The sequence below is a fragment of the Moschus berezovskii genome, chromosome 4 (assembly GCF_049115385.1).
Source record: "Moschus berezovskii isolate FMDL1 chromosome 4, NW_MosBer_1.0, whole genome shotgun sequence".
NCBI lineage: Eukaryota > Metazoa > Chordata > Mammalia > Artiodactyla > Moschidae > Moschus > Moschus berezovskii.
In genome coordinates this window covers 11,240,508-11,259,356 of record NC_142463.1, presented here as the reverse complement: position 1 = coordinate 11,259,356, position 18,849 = coordinate 11,240,508, and the positions used below count along the sequence as shown (strand labels likewise).

The 18,849-nt window shown below is 48.9% G+C and overlaps 1 protein-coding gene across 5 annotated transcripts in view; it reads left to right on the top strand.

The window, feature by feature from the left end:
* The window catches only part of OSCP1 (organic solute carrier partner 1), a 37,650-nt gene extending 19,062 nt beyond the window's left edge, over window positions 1-18,588 (top strand). For 4 of the 5 annotated variants that reach the window (XM_088835145.1, XM_055402204.2, XM_055402203.2 and 1 more), the window contains exons 3-10: window positions 4,061-4,228; window positions 4,781-4,861; window positions 13,605-13,708; window positions 14,629-14,757; window positions 15,295-15,364; window positions 16,859-16,998; window positions 17,934-17,997; window positions 18,240-18,588. In XM_088835145.1, the coding sequence (XP_088691271.1) occupies window positions 4,061-4,228; window positions 4,781-4,861; window positions 13,605-13,708; window positions 14,629-14,757; window positions 15,295-15,364; window positions 16,859-16,998; window positions 17,934-17,997; window positions 18,240-18,356 (873 nt within the window). In that variant the 3' untranslated portion in view covers window positions 18,357-18,588. The remainder of the gene's footprint in view (window positions 1-4,060; window positions 4,229-4,780; window positions 4,862-13,604; window positions 13,709-14,628; window positions 14,758-15,294; window positions 15,365-16,858; window positions 16,999-17,933; window positions 17,998-18,239) is intronic. The other variant, XM_055402205.2, reaches the window with a different exon arrangement.
* Window positions 18,589-18,849: the final 261 nt, after the last annotated feature.

The window sequence follows — 18,849 nt, the reverse complement described above, 5'->3', positions numbered from 1 at the left end:
GTCTCTCCTTCTAGTGCAAACATATCTGTCTGCTGCTGCTGCTGTTGCTGCTGCTGAGTCGCGTCAGTTGCGTCCGACTCTGTGCGACCCCACAGACAGCAGCCCACCAGGCTCCCCCGTCCCTGGGATTCTCCAGGCAAAAACACTGGAGTGGGTGGGAACAATTTTTTAGGGTACTGATTTTAGAAGGAATACTTCCAAATCAATAATGTCAGAGAACAGATAGATCTCCTGTTCATCAGAATTCCAGACACTTTATATAGATGCCCCACCCTCAGGGAGAGAGGGCAGAATTCCCCACTCCTTGAACATGGCTGCACTTGGTGACTTCCTTCCAAGGAAGACAGTATGCGAAGCGGGGGAGGGGGAACAACCAACCTCTCAGTGGAGAAACATGGCAGATATTACCTCAGCCAGGTGATAACATCAGCAGTGATAAGCCATGTGGCAGTATCCTGGTATGACAAGACGAGAATAACGCTTTGCCTCTGTGATCTTCCTCCCCAAAACCCACAACTCCAGGCTGATCATGAAGAAAAACAGCAGACACATACCATTTGGAGGTCATGTTACAAAATACCTGACCTGTCATCGAAATTGTCAAGGCCACCAAAAACAAGGAAAACTAGAGAAATTGTCACAGCCAAGAGGTGCCTAAGGGACCGTGATGACTAAATAGAATGCGGGAAATGGAAGTGAAATAGGACATTCCGTCATCTGTTCCATCGCTCAGTCATGTCCGACTCTCTGCGACCCCGTGGACTGTAGCCTACCAGGCTTCTCCGTCCATGGGATTCTCCAGGCAAGAATACTGGAGTGGGTTACCATTTCCTTCTCCAGGGGATCTTCCCAACCCAGGGATCGAACCCGGGTCTCCCACATTGGAGGCAGACGCTTTAACCTCTGAGCCACCAGGGAAGCCCAAAATAGGACATTAGGAGAAACTAATCTGAATAACAAGGCTTCCCTGATGGCTTAATTGGTAAAGAACCCACCTGCAATGCAGGAGACCCCGGTTCGATTTCTGGGTTGGGGCGATCCCCTGGAGAAGGGATAGGCTACCCACTCCAGTATTCTTGGGCTTCCCTTGTGGCTCAGCTGGTAAAGAATCTTCCTGCAATGTGAAATAATGTTAATAAGAATCCCTTTTCAAGTCCCTTTATTATGTGAATTTTTATAAGTCGTGAGGACTGACAGTGGGTGCCAGGTGTGCAAAAAGCAACACTGTCTCGTTGCCAGCACCTGGAAACCTCAGAGAGACAGACTGCCTCTACCTGTGCCCTCTTGCCTCCTGTCAATTACCTTTAGAAAGTTACTTTAGCTCCCTGAGCCTCCATCTTCTCACCTGTAAAATGGGGATAATAACAGCTGCTTCATTGGTTCAGAGGGAGGATTGAGTGAGAAACACGCATATAATGACAGAAGAAGGCTCAGCACAGGGATACGTGTTCGATGATCGGAATCTTCTCCTCTCTGCTTGTTCCTCTCCCTCTGCCTTTAAGAAAGTTTAGGTTTCCATTGAGATATGACACAGGATTTAGAAACAGAAAACCTGGGTCCGAGTCCTAGTTCTACCAATGGCATGCATGCATGCTAAGTCGCTTCAGTCATGTCTGACTCTGTGCGACCCCATGGACACCAAGCTCCTCTGTCCACGGAATTCTCCAGGCAAGAGTACTGGAGTGGGTTGCCATTTCCTTCTCCACTACCAATGGCTGTGAGACTCAATTCGCTGAATAACCCTGACCTTTCGTTTCTTCATCTTGTACCTGTTTTTATCCTTCATTCCTAGAGCACAGTGTCCTGTACTTGTTGTTTGATGACAACGGCTGAGGGTCTCAAATCTACGTCTCTAGTATCAGACAAGCCTGCACATGCGCGTGCGCACACACGCACACACACAAACCAAGACAGCGCCTGCTGTATGTCACTTTCTCTCTTTTTAATTTTATTATTGGATATAATTGCTTTACAATGTCGTGTTAGTTACTTCTGTACAACAAAGTGAATCAGCATATGTTTACATATATCTCCTCCCTTTTGAGCCTCTCTCCCACCCCGCCACCCCACCCCTCTGTGTAGGCAGGCACTTTCTAAGTGAAATGTTCAGCTGCATGTTGGAGAAAGGAGATCATAGAGAGGGTTCTAGGAAGTGATTCAGGATCCGACGGTCTTTAGTTTCAGATCTCACCCTGCTACTTTTTACCAGACGTGTGAAATCAGGCACGTTTCTTCATTTTTAAACTTGGCATAATACCTACCTCAGTATTCTTGCCTGGAGAATCCCATGGACAGAGGAGCCTAGCAGGCTATGGTCTATAAGGTCACAAAGAGTCGGACACGATTAAAGCGGCTTGGCACGTACATACACACACAGACATGGGGTCGCAAAGAGTCAGACACGACTGAGCAACTGAACTGAACTGAACACACAACGTAGAGTTCTTGTGAAATTAAATGGGATTAGTTGAGGTCGTGCACATCCGTGTGCTCCGCAAAGCACTCAGGTGGTTTAAGTTTCAGACATGTCCATACCTGCTCTCCCAAACTTGCCTCCACCAGTGGCATCATGTGGCATCATGCATCTCCCAGGCACCGCGTTGAAAACGCTGTGGTCATTTTGGACAGCCCTCATCTTCGTCACCCAGATCCAATCAGGCAGTCAACATGTACTAACAAACAGCTTTGCTCCTGAGTGTCACAGCCTCTTCTTTTCCCTGCCTCGTCCTTCCCCACCATCTTCCTTCCAGACCTTCCATCCGGGTTTCTCCAACAAAATTTCTTTCATACAATCCTGTTATTGCCACCCTCCTAGGAGCCAGGCACCAGCTAACTGCCCTTACTCCAGCCTCTCCCTTCTCGCATATCTCATCATGGCCAGACTCACTAATCTTGTTTAATTACCACTTTTATCACATCAGCGCAGAAAATTTCAGTAGCCCCCTAATTCCTACCACATCTCGTCTAAATTATTTTGTGCATCTTTCAAAACCATTTAATATTCTAACCATGCCATAATTATCCAACTTTACTTCCCACCACCCCCAACACAAACCATCCCCTCCAGTCAGGCTGTTCTACTCTTTCTCCCAGGAAAACAGCATACCCACGGCTTGCCTCCGGACCCTCAAGCATACTGTTCCCTACCACCTGAATGCCTTTTTCCTCCCTTACCCAGTTGGAACCCTGCCTCAAGTCTGTATCAGGCCCACTTCTTCCACAAAGCCCATCGTGACCACTGTGGCCCTCACCAGTGTCTCAGCTCTGATCTTCATGAATGGTCATACCACTCGTGGAGCTTGCTGATATCCCATTAAGTTCCATTATTCATGTCATACAGTCACAGAGCCTTAGTCTTGCCAGTTTCACGTGTGTTTTCTCATTTACGCCTCTCAGCAGTTCTGCAACGTTGAGGAATTAAGGAATTTTTTTTACACATGAGAAAACTCAGGCTCAGAGAGGCAAAGAGACCTGGCCAGGGCCAGCCAACAAATCTGGGCTTCCCAGGTGGCTCAGTAGGTAAAGAATCTTCAACGGAGGAGACGCAGGTTCGATCCTTGGGTCAGAAAGATCCCCTGGAGTAGGAAAGGGCAACCCACTCCAGTATTCTTGCCTGGAAGGTCCCTTGGATGTGGGGTCTGGCGGGCTGCAGTCCACACCAGGGGTCACAGAGAATCGGACATGACTGAGCACAGCATGGCAGCAGCACATCCAACAAGTCTGCAGCAAGGAGGGCTTGAATCTGGGTTTTTATTCTCCAAGCCCAGCACCCAGTCCCGGGCCCCACCGCTGCCCATATTGTTTCATATGCATTCTATCAGCACCACACGTAAGCTGGCCAGAAATCCTGGTTTGCGCAGGAATGTCCTGGTTTACTGCTGTTGTCCCAGCTTGTTACCATCACCCACTTTCCCTCCCAACAGTGTCTTTGTTTGTATGATGTGGTCACTGAGCCGCACGGTAAGCGCTGAATTGGTTTCCGGTACTGAATCACTGTTGGACGTTCTGAGGCCTGCCTTTATATAAAGTCCGTTTCTTTTGCTCACGTGTGGGTTGGCAGCTCTATGACCTGATGACGATGGCTTTCAAGTACCAAGTGTTGCTGTGTCCTCGTCCCAAGGATGTGCTGCTGGTCACTTTGAATCACTTAGATGCCATCAAGGGACTCATCCAAGATTCCCCAACCATCCTTCATCAAGTGGACGAGACGTTCCGGCAGCTGACTGATGTAAGCGGGCTGTCGGTGTACCTCCTCTCAGCCCCCAGTACTCGTTCTCATTCCCCTGTTAAGGACAGGCAGGTTCTATGACCGAGGAAACAGGTCAGGGAATGACCCATCTGGCCACTCTCCCAGAAGAATCTAAAATCTACAGGAATCCATTTTGGTAACACAAGAGATGTTGTCATCTTGTACCCTCTCACTGGGGCCTTCATGCCTAGGAAAGCAGTGGCACAGAACATAGCAGTTCTTGCCTAACTTTTCTGAAAGGGAGCTGGTAGTAGATGTTCTGCAGAATCTTGGGGAATGGGAGAGGCAGAGCATACCGCTTGGTGTGCTGCAGCGGGGTTTGCCCCTTGGGTGGACGGGGGGTGGGGGGTGGAGTGGGGTGGGGGTGGTATTCCGCTCCTGCCCCTCCACCCCGCCCAGCAGCTGAGTCTTCTCCTTGCCCTCTGGCTCCGTCTCTGGGCACCCACCCCACCCTGCCACCACCCCTGCCTATCCACAGTCTCCCATCTCTCTTCTGAAAGCAGAATGCCTGTTTCTGCTTTGCCTGCGCAGATATACGGGGGCCTCTCTGCGGGGGAGTTCCAGCTGATCCGACAGACACTTCTCATCTTCTTCCAGGACCTGCACATCCGGGTGAGTGAGTGGGTGACCCGGGAGCGCCCTGCGCTGCCGTCCTCGCGAGACGGGGCCCGAGTCGTCAGGGCAGATCAAGACTGGGATCCCGCCCCCTTAGCACGTCCTCAGTGTTTGCTTCCATGATGATCAACTGTCTGATGATAAATCTCAGCAGGTTTTCAAGGGACCAAGCAGGACGGTGATGCCACCATTCCTTCCCAGTTACCTTTTGTACGTTTCTTTAAAATATGGCTTCTTCCCTTGCTTCTCCAGGCTCCCAGCCTGATCTCAATTCCAAACCCTTTTCCTGGGCCTTTACCTCCTTGACTTGTCCAGCACCTGAGCTGTCAGGAGGCGGCCCTCTTGCTCCATGGAACCGTCCCCATCTCGGCCTTCCCCAGTCTCTCCCATCTCTCTGCCTTTCAGTCCTTGCTCCCCCACTCCTGTCTCCAAGCCTTTGCCCTCTGCCTCCACCCACCCCCTGCTCTTGAGTCACTTTCCTCCCCACTTTGGCTGCCAACTAACTCCTCTATCTGTGGTGACTCCTACTTCTAACCTCTGCACCCCCCTTACCCCAGCCCTGCCATCAAGACCCACATCTCCACCTGCTTCTAAAAAGCTCCCCCAGTGCCCACAGCCTCATGTCTGCAGCTAAACGAGTCTCCAGAATTCAAGTCCTGCCAAACTTCCTGGTTTCTTTTGAAAGAACCACCACTCCCTCACTCATTTGGCTCAGCCCCAGACCATCCCACTTTGGTTTCCCTTCTCTGATCGTCATCTGATTGTGTCTGCAGCCCGTCAAGTCTGCCTCTTCGATATCCATGCCCTCCTGTCCACTGCGGTCACTCAGCTCAGGCCTTCATACTTTTTGTTGGCCCTTGCCTCGCAGTTGACCCTACCACCTCCTCTCACACCTGCTCCAGACAATTCTACACTCCAAGTTTGAAAAACCACGTTCCTGAGCTTCTGACTTTGGGGCCTGTCTCTCTTGGCCAGGACTTTGTTCCTTCCCATAATTTAGCACGCTGGTATGGGAAAGACAACCACAATGAGCCCAGACGCTAAAGTTAGGCACTCCTGTTTGAATCCCAGCTCCAGCACAGCTCCGTGACCTTGGGCAAGTTACTTCTCTGAGGCCTTAGTTTCACCATCTGAGAAATGGAAATGATAATACCTGATTTAGAGTTTGTCGGGGGGATTAAGTAAAGCGTCACATGTAACATACGTATTTGCATATAAATATGTGTATATATCCTACAGAGTGCTCCTGGCAGGAGGGACAGGAGCCTGGTCGTGGTGGTTGCCTCCTGGGGGTGGGGAAGTGCGTGGAGGACAGGGATGCAAAAGAGACCTGCTTTCCCTCGTACACTCTTTGAACTTTTTTTTTTTTTTTGGCCACATTGCAAAGCTTACAGGGTCTTAGTTTCCCCAACCAGGGATCAAACCTGTGCCCCCTGCAGTGGAAGCACAGTGTCCTAACCAGTGAACCAGCAGGGAAGTCCCACTCTTTGAACTTTTTGAATTTTGTACATGTTCATGTGTAACATATTCACAAACAGAAATATTTTTTTAAAAAAAGAGAAATAGGGACCACTGCAGAGGGTGCAGGTTCAATTCCAGATCTGGGAACTAAGATCCCACATGCTATGCAGTATGGCCAGAAAATAATAATAATATTAAATCCAGAAAAAAAGAAATAAATAAAATATACTTAGAACCTTGTTATTTCCCTCCTATGAATAGGGAAAGACAAATAGATGACAATGCTGAGGCCAATTTTATTTTTAACCCTCATGAATAATTTCATTTGCTATGGATAGAGCAATAATAACATCGATGTAAATCAAGATCTCTAATAGTCAGCAATTAAAATTAAAAATGTGAAAGTACAAATAAGATTAAGTTTTACATTACTTTAAAATATTGAAAATCCTGCATCATATGGCTGTCAAGCCTGTGCATATTTGGACAATATTTTATGGATCGTTGTAATATAAGCAGCCATATTGATTTCTCACTTCTGGCAAGATGAAATTCATTATGATGAGAAGACTCCTAATAATAAGTCTATAACAAAATCATTAAAATATATTAAACCACAAACTACATTAAGCTTTAATCGCTAAATGAGCAGGCAATAAAACATCAGAATGTTCATCAAGAGAAACAGGAATCACATTATCCTGACATTACTCAGCCACTGGTCTGTAACATCTGGCTGCTTTTCCAAATCTGGCCTTTAATGGTATTTCTGCTCAGCTGCTCTTTATGATTGCCTATACAGATTTTCTCTGTGTTCAAAACAATCTTGGTAGTTTTTAGATTGTTTAGCAAAAGCAACCAACTAAATCAAGAAAACACAGCCCTGACCTAACACTCCCTTGCTCATTGTTTAACCAAAGCAAATACAAGACTCCATATCCTACACTCCCTTGCTCATTGTTTAACCAAAGCAAATACAAGACTCCATATCCTAACATCCAGAGCTTTCTGTGATATCACAAAACAACCTGATGTGGGACTGTCCTGGCAGTCCAGTGACCAATACTCTGCACTTCCAATGCAGGGAGGCCCAGGTTCCATCCTCAGTCAGGGATCTAGATCCTGCAGGCCGCGGCTAAAGATCCTATGTGCTGCAGCTAAGACCCAGAGCAGCCAAATAAATGATAAATAAATATTTTTTTAAAAAAGCAGCCTGAAGTGGCCTTAATATAGTCCAGGCCCTGACCTGTACCCTGGGCCCCAGAGGCTGCAGAGACTGAGTCCAGTTGGAATCAGAGCAGTTATGTGCAGGCATCTCAAGTCCCAACCCCTTCAGCCCTCCAGAGCACCTTCAGAGCTGCCTCCTACGGGGTAGACCCTCAGGTCACCCACCCTCTCCCGAACGCCCCCCACACGTGTGCATCTTCTCTCACGGACTTTCCTCCTGGGCTTCCACTGCTCCAGCTGGGAAACATCACTCCATCTTCACCCCTTTGCAGCCTGGTCCTTACATCTCACTCCCTTATCCACTCCACTTGGAAATACTGCATCCTTGGAAGACTAGTCAGTCTAACAAATATGTACTGAGTGCTGCTCCACTCCAGGTCATTTTCGGTCCTGAGATATAGAAGTGAACAAGGCAAAGGCCCTGCCCTGAGAAGGCTCCATGCCAGTAGGAAGAGACCATAAGGACACGTTAAGTTGTGTTCCAGTTCTGATAATTCTCAGGAAGATGGCCTTATAAGGTCAAGTTATAGGAGGGAACTGGGATGGGATGTTGCTTCTGACCAGCACTGTCTAACAGAGCTTCCAGTCCTGATGGAAATGTTCTGTATCTGTGCTGTCTACTGTGAGAGCCACTAGCCCCTTAGGGCTGTTGGGTACTTGAAACATGGCTCATCAGACAGAGAAACTGAATTGTTAATTTAATCTAAATTTAAATAGTCACACTTGACTAATAGCTACCTTATTGGGCAGTATCTCCTTAGATGCTAGAGGCAAGGACAGCGTTTCTGGGGACAGACATTTCAGCTAAGGGTGTAACTAACAAAGATCTCAGAGGAGAGCTTCAAACCTGAAGGGACAGCGACTTCAAAGGCCATTAGGTGGGAAAAGCACGACACACTCCATGGACAGAGAGAAAGGCAGTGTGAACAGAGCATGTCTAGGCAGGGGCAATACTCAAAGTTAACTACCTAGGTAGCATGAGTGCTCACTAAGCAGAAGACCCGCCAGTCATGAATAACCTGGTTCCTACCTACCAGTTGACTTAGCTTTAGACTCTAGTAAGGAGTTTATCCTAAGAGAAAGAAAAGATCTGGAGCATTTTAAGATGAATTGGTAACATGATCTGACTTGGATCTGGAAAATGAACTAAAAGAGGTAGACCAGCAGTTACAAAATCTAGGTTAAAAAAAATGAGATCCAGGTAAAAAACGAAAGCACTTGGACTAGGTGTTTGCTGTGGAGATAATGAAAAATATTCACATATTCACCTTCAGGGTAGGGTCAATAAGATTTACTCAGAGATTGGATGTGGGGAATGAGGGAAAGAGGAATGAAGAACAGCTACTCGGTTCAGTTCAGTTCAGTTCAGTTGCTCAGTCGTGTCCGACTCTTTGCGACCCCATGAATCACAGCACGCCAGGCCTCCCTGTCCATCACCAACCCCCGGAGTTCACTCAAACTCATGTCCATCAAGTCAGTGATGCCATCCAGCCATCTCATTCTCTGTCGTCCCCTTCTCCTCCGGCCCCCAATCCCTCCCAGCATCAGAGTCTTTTCCAGTGAGTCGACTCGTCGCATGAGGTGGCCAAAGTATTGGAGTTTCAGCTTTAGCATCAGTCCTTCCAATGAACACCCAGGACTGATCTCCTTTAGAATGGACTGGTTGGATCTCCTTGCAGTCCAAGGGACTCTCAAGAGTCTTCTCCAGCACCAGAGTTCAAAAGCATCAATTCTTTGGCGATCAGCTTTCTTCACAGTCCAGCTCTCACATCCATACATGACCACGGGAAAAACCATAGCCTTGACTAGACGGACGTTGGTTGGTTGCTGGTGCCATTTTCTGAGTGGGGGAAGGACGGAAGGGAAGGATATTTGAGTAGAAAAAGTAATTCTGTTTACACTCAATTTGCTCTCTGAGTAGCAGAGTCAAGTAGGTAGCTGAATGTCTAAACCAGGAGCTCAGAGGGGAGAGGCAAGCCGGAGACATGACTGTGGGCATCCTAGCATGCAGCAGGGAGGCGGTATGCAAAGTCTTCTCGCCACCTGAAGGCAGCCAGTCATTTTCTTTCATCCACAGGCAGGCTGCGAGAAGCAGGGTCCACATTCTACCAGCTTCCCCCTCCCTTTGGGATCATTATTCTCCTGCCTCCACAAACTTAGCCGTCCTCTTGTAAGGCCAGACCAGCCACCATCACACCATCCAAAGCCCAACACTCAGCCCTCACTGTTGAAACCAACTGTCAAGTCACTCACACACATTCTCCAACATTTACATCCCTGGCTCACTTCCTCCCGGCCACTGAATCCCACCGTCATCATGGGGAGCGTGGGCGCTCGTGGAGCGTCCAGCACACCAGCCCCGCAGCCCCGCAACCTTCATTCCCTCTTTCCATAGGAAACACGTGTCCTGCCCTCAGGACCTCATCAGAGAAGGGAAAGTGCACTAAGTGCCTTCCGGATGTTTGGTTCTGACCCAGAAACGAGAGAGGACGCAGTGTGGGGCATGGCCTCCTCTACCTAAGAGCATCAGGGAGTCTTCACAGAGGATCCGAGAGCTTTAAAAGAAAGAGGTTTTCCCCAGGACCATGGGAAAACAAGAGGAGGGACTAAGAGGACACCGTCTTGTGAAGCACCATCGGGTGACCGCCCAGCATAACCGGCGGTGCAGGAGCCAGAGGCTGCCTCGCGCTCGGGGAGCAGCGTGGCTGCAGAGAGGAACACGGGCCGACTGGACGTCATCTGGCAGGCAGCTCAGCCAGTGAAGCAGGAGGGAACACGGTCAGAGAGGAGCTGAGAAGAGTCTCTTTAGCAGCAGAGTGGAGGACAGCTCCGACACAGATGAGAGCAGAGGCAGGGAGGCTCTGCAGTGACCAGGATAGAGCTGATGAAGGTCCATGCTAGGGAGCAGGGCAGAGAGGGGGCCGGACACAGACATGATCGCTGGGTGAGCATGGCGTGGCCACTGAATAGCCATGGGAAGCTGGTGGGCAGGGGACTCAGATTGCTGACGTGGTGACCTGGTGGTGTCATTCAGGGGGATCAGGTTAGGGAAGACAGGTGGAGCCCTGTTCTAAGCAGGGTGAATTGGAGGTGCTTCCCATGCATCCATGGACATGTTTAGTAGGCAATGGGAATAGACAGGTCAGATGCCCGGAAAAGAAGACTGAGTGGAGGCTCCACAGCTGGGAGCCGTCAGCACTGAGGTGAACACTGGCGTATGGGAATATAAAGGGTGGAGAAGAATTGATGCTTTTGAACTGTGGTGCTGGAGAAGACTCTTGAGAGTCCCTTGGACTGCAAGGAGATCCAACCAGTCCATCCTAAAGGAGATCAATCCTGGGTGTTCATTGCAAGGACTGATGCTAAAGCTGACACTCCAATACTTTGGCCACCTCATGCGACGAGTTGACTCACTGGAAAAGACTCTGATGCTGGGAGGGATTGGGGGCGGGAGGAGACGGGGACAACAGAGAATGAGATGGCTGGATGGCATCACTGACTTGATGGACATGAGTTTGAGTGAACTCCGGGAGTTGATGATGGACAGGGAGGCCTGGCGTGCTGTGATTCATGGGGTCGCAAAGAGTTGGACACGACTGAGCGACTGAACTGAACTGAACTGAAGAGGAACAGGGCACAGGAGAGTCACGGCCAAGCTGAAGGTCAGCAAAGGGGCTGGGCAAGCAGGCAGACCAAACAGTCCCCTCCAGCCAGGGGCAGATCTTCAGGTCAAACCCAGACACACACTTGACTAAATCTGTACATTTCGGGTCTATGACATAGTCACCCCTGTTAGAATTAACTAACCAGAAAGTCCACAACATGCATAAAGTCTCACTTCTCTCTCAGAATTTTCTTTCTCCTTGCTTGTATTCATATTCCGTAGTCACAGAATCTCAAGGTTAAAATTTCCTTACAGCCAAACTCTTCAACCAAACCAGTGTACACACGTCCCCCAAAACAGGCCTTTTTGCCCGCCCACTGTGGCTCAGCTGGTGAAGAATCCACATGCAATGCAGGAGACCTGGGTTTGATCCCTGGGTTGGGAAGATCCCCTGGAGAAGGGAATACTGCCCACTCCAGTATTCTGGCCTGGAGAATTCCATGGACTGTAGAGTCCGTGGTGTCGCAAAGAGTCAGACACGACTGAGTGACTTTCCCTTTCACGCTCTGTGTTTTGAAGTGTCCTCACACCCAGCCTCCTCCAGGGCCAGCTCCAAACCCACAGTGGCCCCTGCCTACCCCCTCTGCCTGGTCATTCTCTTCGGTGGGCTCCTTTGCATGTGGGGCATACCTTTCTTTATATTGTCATTGTTTTTGCATTCTGCGTTGTGTCCTGCGTCCAATCAGACTGTGATACTATTAGCTACCTCTTATTGAGCACTTATGTGTCAGGCTCTTTGGAAATTACTTTTTGTTCCTTACCTGATTTAGTGGTCAGCTAACACATTGAATAGGTTCTGTTACTATCCTCAGTTGACCAAAGAGAAAGGTAACTTACCAAAAAACTCAGAGCCAAGGAGAGGCCCAGCTGAGCTGTGAGCCTGGACGGTGTGACACCGGCAGGCCACTCTGCCAGCATGCGAACCCTTGCCACTTTGCCCTTTCACTGCCTTGCGTGCAACTGATGCTTATTCTTGGTGATGTTGCTGATACAATCTTGTGGAATTTTAGAGTTTGAAGGAACCTTCAAGTTTATCTCGCTTTACAGATAAGGAAGAAACTGATTTTTTTTTTTTTTTTGGCCATGGTGTGCAACTTGTGGGATCTCGGTTCCCCAAGCAGAGACTGAACCCAGGCCCCCTGCAGTGAAAGCACTGAGTCTTAACCACTGGACTGCCAGGAAACTCCCCAATAAAACTGATTGACTTCTACAATCTTGATGGAATTTAATTCAACCAAGACCTCAATAAAAGAGTGCATGAAGCAAGGAATAGAAATAAGCATGAAGAAAGTGAAAGAGTGAAGTCGCTCAGTCGTGTCCGACTCTGCAATCCTGTGGCGTGTAGCCTACCAGGCTTCTCCGTCCATGGGATTCTCCAGACAAGAATACTGGAGTGGGTTACCATTTCCTTCTCCAGGGGATCTTCCCAACCCAGGGATCGAACCTGGGTCTCCTGCATTGAATGCAGATGCTTTAACCTCTGAGCCACCAGAGAAGCGGGTTTTCCATCACGTAGTAGACTTTCAGACTCTTTGCCAGCTGAATCCACCCAGCCGGCCCCTCCTCACCAGTCCAGCATGTGGCTGAGAGCTTGGAGTCAGAAACACAAGGGTGTGAATCCTCAGCTCTGCCCCTTATGAGCTGGTGGGCCTGGAGGGAGTGTCTTAACCTCTGAGGAGATAATGAGGGTCCTAACAGCTCCAGCCTCAGAGCTATAGAGAGAGTTTGCAAGGAACCAAGGAATGGACCTGGAATTTGAAGTCATCCTTGGTTTTGAATCCTGGTCCCAACTCTTAATGTTCTTTCTGGGCAAGTCGCTTCACTCTGTGAACCCCAACCTCCTCATCGTGAAGGCAGGGCTCGCACTACCCATGGGCTTCCCTGGTAGCTCAGCTGGTAAAGAACCCGCCTTCAATGCAGGAGACCCCGGTTTGATTCCTGGGTCGGGAGGATCCCCTGGAGAAGGGATAGACTACCCACCCCAGTATTCTTGGGCTTCCCTGGTGGCTCAGCGGGTAAAGAATCCACCTGAGGTGTGGGAGACCTGGGTTGGAAAGATCCCCTGGAGGAGGGCATGGCATCCCACTCCAGTATTCTACCCTGGAAAATCCCCATAAACAGAGGAGCCTGGCGGACTGCAGTCCATGGGGACACAATGAGTTGGACACGACTGAGCAACTCAGCACAGCACAGCAGCACTACCCACCTGGAAGATTTGTTATGTGGCTTCAAAGAGGTTCTGTTTGTAAAAACACTGTACTCTGCAGGTGTTTGTTATGGTGTGTTTTTCTCTCTTGTCTGAAGCCATTACACACATCCCATCCTCAGAATGCATATGTCTATGGAAATATGCCAAGAAAATGACACGAAGTATTTTTTTTTCCCCAGGTGTCCATATTTCTAAAGGACAAAGTTCAGAATTCCAATGGTCGCTTTGTGTTGCCAGTGTCTGGGCCCGTTCCCTGGGGAACTGAAGTCCCTGGACTCATCAGGTGAATGAATGCTCAACAGTAATTTTCAGACCAGTGTTCAGGGGGCCGGGAAACCAATATGTGGGCCGCCACATAGACTGCAGCCATGCTCGGCCGCTCCCTTTCTCCATTTAAGCACAGCAGAGAGGAGGTAGGGTTTAATCCCAGCCTGTCACCTAGAAGATACGCTAAGATTTATTTTTTCATCTATTGAATGTTTACTGTGAGGATGGATATGATAATACCGTAATGCTCTGAAGTGCTCCACACCACCCAGTACATAGCACATACTCAATAAATGTTATTATCATTATTATTGTATTACTATCACCTAGCTGGCGTTAGTGGTCAAGAATCCACCTGCCAATGCAGGAGATGCAAGAGACGTGGATTCGATCCTGGGTCTGGGCTGGGAAGATCCCCTGGAGTAGGAAATGGCAACCCGCTTCAGTGTTCTTGCCTGGAAAATTCGACAAAGGAGCCTGACATGCTACAGTCCTGGGGGCCGCAAAGACAGATGCGACTGAGCTCACACACATACACACACACACACACACATCATTATATCAACTAGCATCTTTATCTTGAAGCAGTGTGTAAATTCCCTTTGGTCCCATAGCACAAAGAATAATGAAGCCTCCGGGGCTCTCCAAGCTTGGAGAGCATGTCCTCATGTCCTGCTTTGTTTTCTTCCTTTAATATTTATTTAGTTGGCTGCATCAGGTCTTAGTTGGCACGTGGGATCCTTTGTTGAGACATGGGCTCTCTAGTCTTGGCACACAGAGCATGCAGGCTTAGTAGTTGTAGCGTGCAGGCTTAGCTGCTCTGTGGCATATGGGATCTTAGTTCCCCAACCAAGATTCAAACCCATGCACTGCACGGTGAATTCCTAACCACTAGACCACCAGGGAAGTCCCATCATGTCCTACTTTGTCTTGTAGAACATTCAACAACAAAGGCGAAGAAGTGAAGAAGACAGAATTTAAGCATGGCGGGAGCTATGTCGCTGCCCCCAAGGAAGGGTCTCTTGAGCTCTATGGAGACCGAGTCCTGAAACTGGGAACTAATATGTAAGCAAATTCTTCCTTCCCCAAATGAATTCCAGTGCAGCAGAGGTCCCTTCATTTAGAAAACCGGCTTGACTTCTGCAGTGAAAAACCCCTGCTGACAATTGAAGAAATTTCCCCTTACAGACATGGCAGGCAGGGCCCCGACATTTCCAAAGGGCACCTCGGATCTTCCACCAGAAGGTAGATTAACAGGTCAAAAAGATAAATAAAATAGCCATACAAGAGAACTAGCCAAAACCTTTTAATGCAGTAGAGACCCAAAAGGCCTTGGTCTTCATGTACTGATCATGTTTTTTTCCAGAAATGCATATTACTTTGCAAAAGGAAAAATTTCCATACAGCTTCCTAGGTATTTTGTTTTGGAAAGAAGCAAAACTTGAGTGATTGACACCCGCTTAGTTATAGTCTGTATCCCCAGCACCTTTCTGGATGCTTTTTAATACCTCAAAGTAAAAGCTATGCACTATACTTACGAGTTAGAAGGAAGTCACGGTAAAAGGCCTGGACAATGTTTTCATGGTTTTCCGTTGCCACCAGGTATAGCGCGAACCGGCCCGTGGAAACCCACATGTCTGCAGCATCAAAGAACTTAGCTTCACGGACACAGGTGAGCTTCTGCCTCCCGTGTTTACCTTCAGAGCTAATTTCTAGATACAAGAGTCTGGACAGGGAGAAGGGAGGGGTCTCTAGAGTTCAGAACTGGCCAAGGCTCCCTCCTTGTTTTCAGTCTTCCCCATTCGGCCTTACCAGTACACAGGTTTTTAATTATAGTTTCTCATGGAGACTTCCAGTGATCTGACTAATTAGGTAATTTTAAGCTTGTCTCCACCACCATAATTAAGCAGGAACCACACATAAGGACATGTGAAATAGCATTGTACCAGTGCTGTGAGGTCCGTGGCTGCTGAGTTCAGCACTTGTGTGTATTCTGATCATTAAAACATCCTCTTTCCCTGCTTCCCTGTGTAATGATGTGAAAGTTGGGTTCAAAATGGGGTTTGGGTTCTCTGAATTCTTTTGTACAAATTTCCACTGAACTAGCTATCATCTAGCTATAGGCCAAATCATGGACTATTCAGTTATGCTATAAACATTTACTGAACTATATCTATGGGGGGGGGGGTTCCCAGGACACAGAGCTGGCTTAGATTTGGTCCCATCCTGAAAGGCCTTATAATATGCTAGGCTTATAAAGACAGCAATAGGAACAAATGACTATAACCTGGTGGAAGACAGAAGGTGAACTCGCTGAGCATTCTGAGCGAAGAGCTGGGTCAGAACACATATCCTGTCCAGGGGGTGGGAAGGAACCCCCTGGACAGGGAACAGGAAGGCTTTTCGGAGGAGGTGACATTCAAGTGGGGCTCTGGAGTGAGGAAGATACTAAACAGCGCAGAAGGAGAAAAAAGCACACAAGCCAAGATGACGGGAGGAGCAAAGGCACCACAGGCACGCTCCTCGGGGGAAGCAGGCAGTCAGGGTCCCTCTCGTGTAGCTGGGTCGTAAGGCCATAGTGGCAGTGGCCAGAGACCCGCCCAGACAGGCACACAGGGCCTGATTCCAGAGGCGAAGCAGGGGAAAAGCCGGGTTAGAGAGAGCCAGGGAGGAGGAGGGTGCGGGCTGCAGTGGGGCCAGGCCCTGAGAGTGGGAGCCACGGGAGAGAAGGGATTCAAGGGTGCGCTCACCAGTCACCACCGGAGGGCACTATGGTCGCTCCCGTGGAACGAGTGCCCTTGGACCTGGAGGCTTCACCCGGGCCACGGGCAAAGGCTGGGGGAACTAGACTGCCTGAAGAGGAAGCAGCGCTCTCCTTCGAGGAGGAAGGTGGTCCAGGGAGAACAAAGACCCCTGGGGCCTTCCACTCATCTTGAGAGTGTGAGAGTCTCTGGCTTGCCGCCTTGCTAGAGTCCCTCTGCTTCTGACACGGGTTATTTCTCTCTGGTTCCGTTTTCTGTGCTTCATGTGGACCCAGTCCTCCCCAGAAATCACTTAGACAGTTACTGTTTTGCCTTGTTTTGAAATACCACCCTGGGTCTCTGGGGTATCAGCAGGGAATTGAATCACCCTCACGTGGCTCAAAATCATGAAACCCATTTTGCAGGAAAGCATCGTTCCAAACCCTCTCGCTAAAGAAGAGCTGAATCTCCTGGCCAGGCTGATAGGAGGCATGGAGATGCAGAAACCCAGTGGCCCTGAGCCAGGATTCCGGTTGAATCTCTTCACCACTGATGAAGAGGAGGAGTATGTTTTCAACCTCTTTCTTTAAAGACCTATGTAAAAATCCTAAGTGTGGTAAGAACCAAAAAATGACCATCATAAACCAAATAAGTGGTTCTTATCACTTATAAACACAGATGTAAATAAAGATCAAAAATGAAAGATCAGCAAACTCAACAACCTTAGTTAAAGAAGAATCCACTAGTATTAAATGGCCTGAATCTTTTGGATTCGTTCCAAAAGTAGCTCTAACATTTTATTTGGCAAAGCACGGCTCAAGAGAATTGGAAGTCAAAATAATCATATTTAAAAAAAGACTGTTAAGAAACCAGAAGGAGGTTGGAGCGTGACATCTTCAGGATGAGATCGTCTCCCCCTGAACCAATAGTGGTAGTAATTCACTGAGACTTACACAGTGCTTTACAGTTTCCAGAGAACTGCGTTCATTATCTCATGCAATTGTTCTCACAACCATATATTTGGGGTGGGGGTCAGGTGCTTTCTATTTCTCTCTCCTTTGGAGTGGCAGGCACTGTGGTAAGTATAGGGACCCAAGGATGGAGCATAACACCTGGAGCCTGTCCTCAGGTGCTCCCAGCGTTGTAGGAGCATGAACACGTGCCCAAGTCCCTCCAGCGCCATGTCACACGTGCTCCAGTGAGGGCCACAGGGACTGACTTGGCCCCAGCAGATTGAAGAAGTTGGCAACTGAGCTGGGTCTCAGAGTTTGCCAAGCAGAGGAAGGGGAAAAGTTATTCTTGGCAGACTTTAGTGTGTGCAAAAGCACAGACATAAAAGGACTTGACTTCCTGGAGTGTAGGGTATATTGGTTGGGGAGAGGGTAGAAAGTTGAAGAGAGAGAAAAAAAAATAGGTTACCAGATTATCAAGGACTAATTTGCCACCCTGGCAGGGAGAAAAATCCTAACCTTTGACCCGTTTCTCGACCCTCTTGTACAGACAAGCAGCGCTCACCAGGCCAGAAGAGTTATCCTACGAAGTTATCAACATCCAAGCTACTCAGGTGCGTGCAGGCGATTATACAAGTCAAATCTTATTCCCCTCCTGTTCTTATAATAACAATGAACTTCAAAGGCCCTCCCTCCTCCTCCTCTCTAATCGGCACGTAACATAGTCCCCATCCTGACAAACAGGCGAGGAACCAAAGTGCATCACAGGGGTGGGAAAATGAACCTCCAGCTGCACAGAGAGGCCGTCGTGCCCACACGTCTCTTCATTCCCTCCCTCCTCTCGCTCCTCTCACAGGACCAACTGGCGAACGACGAGCTGGCGCGGATCATGGGGGAGTTTGAGATCATGGACCAGTCAAGGCGCAGCGCCAGCAAGGGCGACGACTGGCTCGCCATGATGGATGAGTTATAACTGCGCCAACCAGGGGCCCCTCCGCCTGCGGAGAGGCTGCTTGATGAGGACCCCGGGGTGCCCCCCAGGAAGCACACGATGCTGCTAGTTTTCTACTAAGCGACGCCCTTACCCTCTTGTTCCCGTTTATGTCCCAATAAACTGTGCGGGTCTCCCTCGGGGAGAACACTGTCCGGAAGGCAACACACATATCCATATTTTCAGCAAAATACATTCTGGCTTTGAACTTGGACCCTTCCCCATTTTCTTCCTGGTTTTATGGCACGCAGAGCATCTGGAGCCCAGAATCAGCAAGACAGTGCTCTGCTGCACCTTCATGGCAAGCTTGGCTCGGGGGACCTGCCGCTCACTGATGCCCATGGATCGTCACAAAATTTCAGAGCTTTCTGGGATGCCTTCTGCCTTGTGAGTCTGACATAAGTGGAAAAGGCAATCACCTCAAACCGTGGGGGCCCAGTCTGTACAGCCTGGCACACTGGAAGCTGTCACCGCA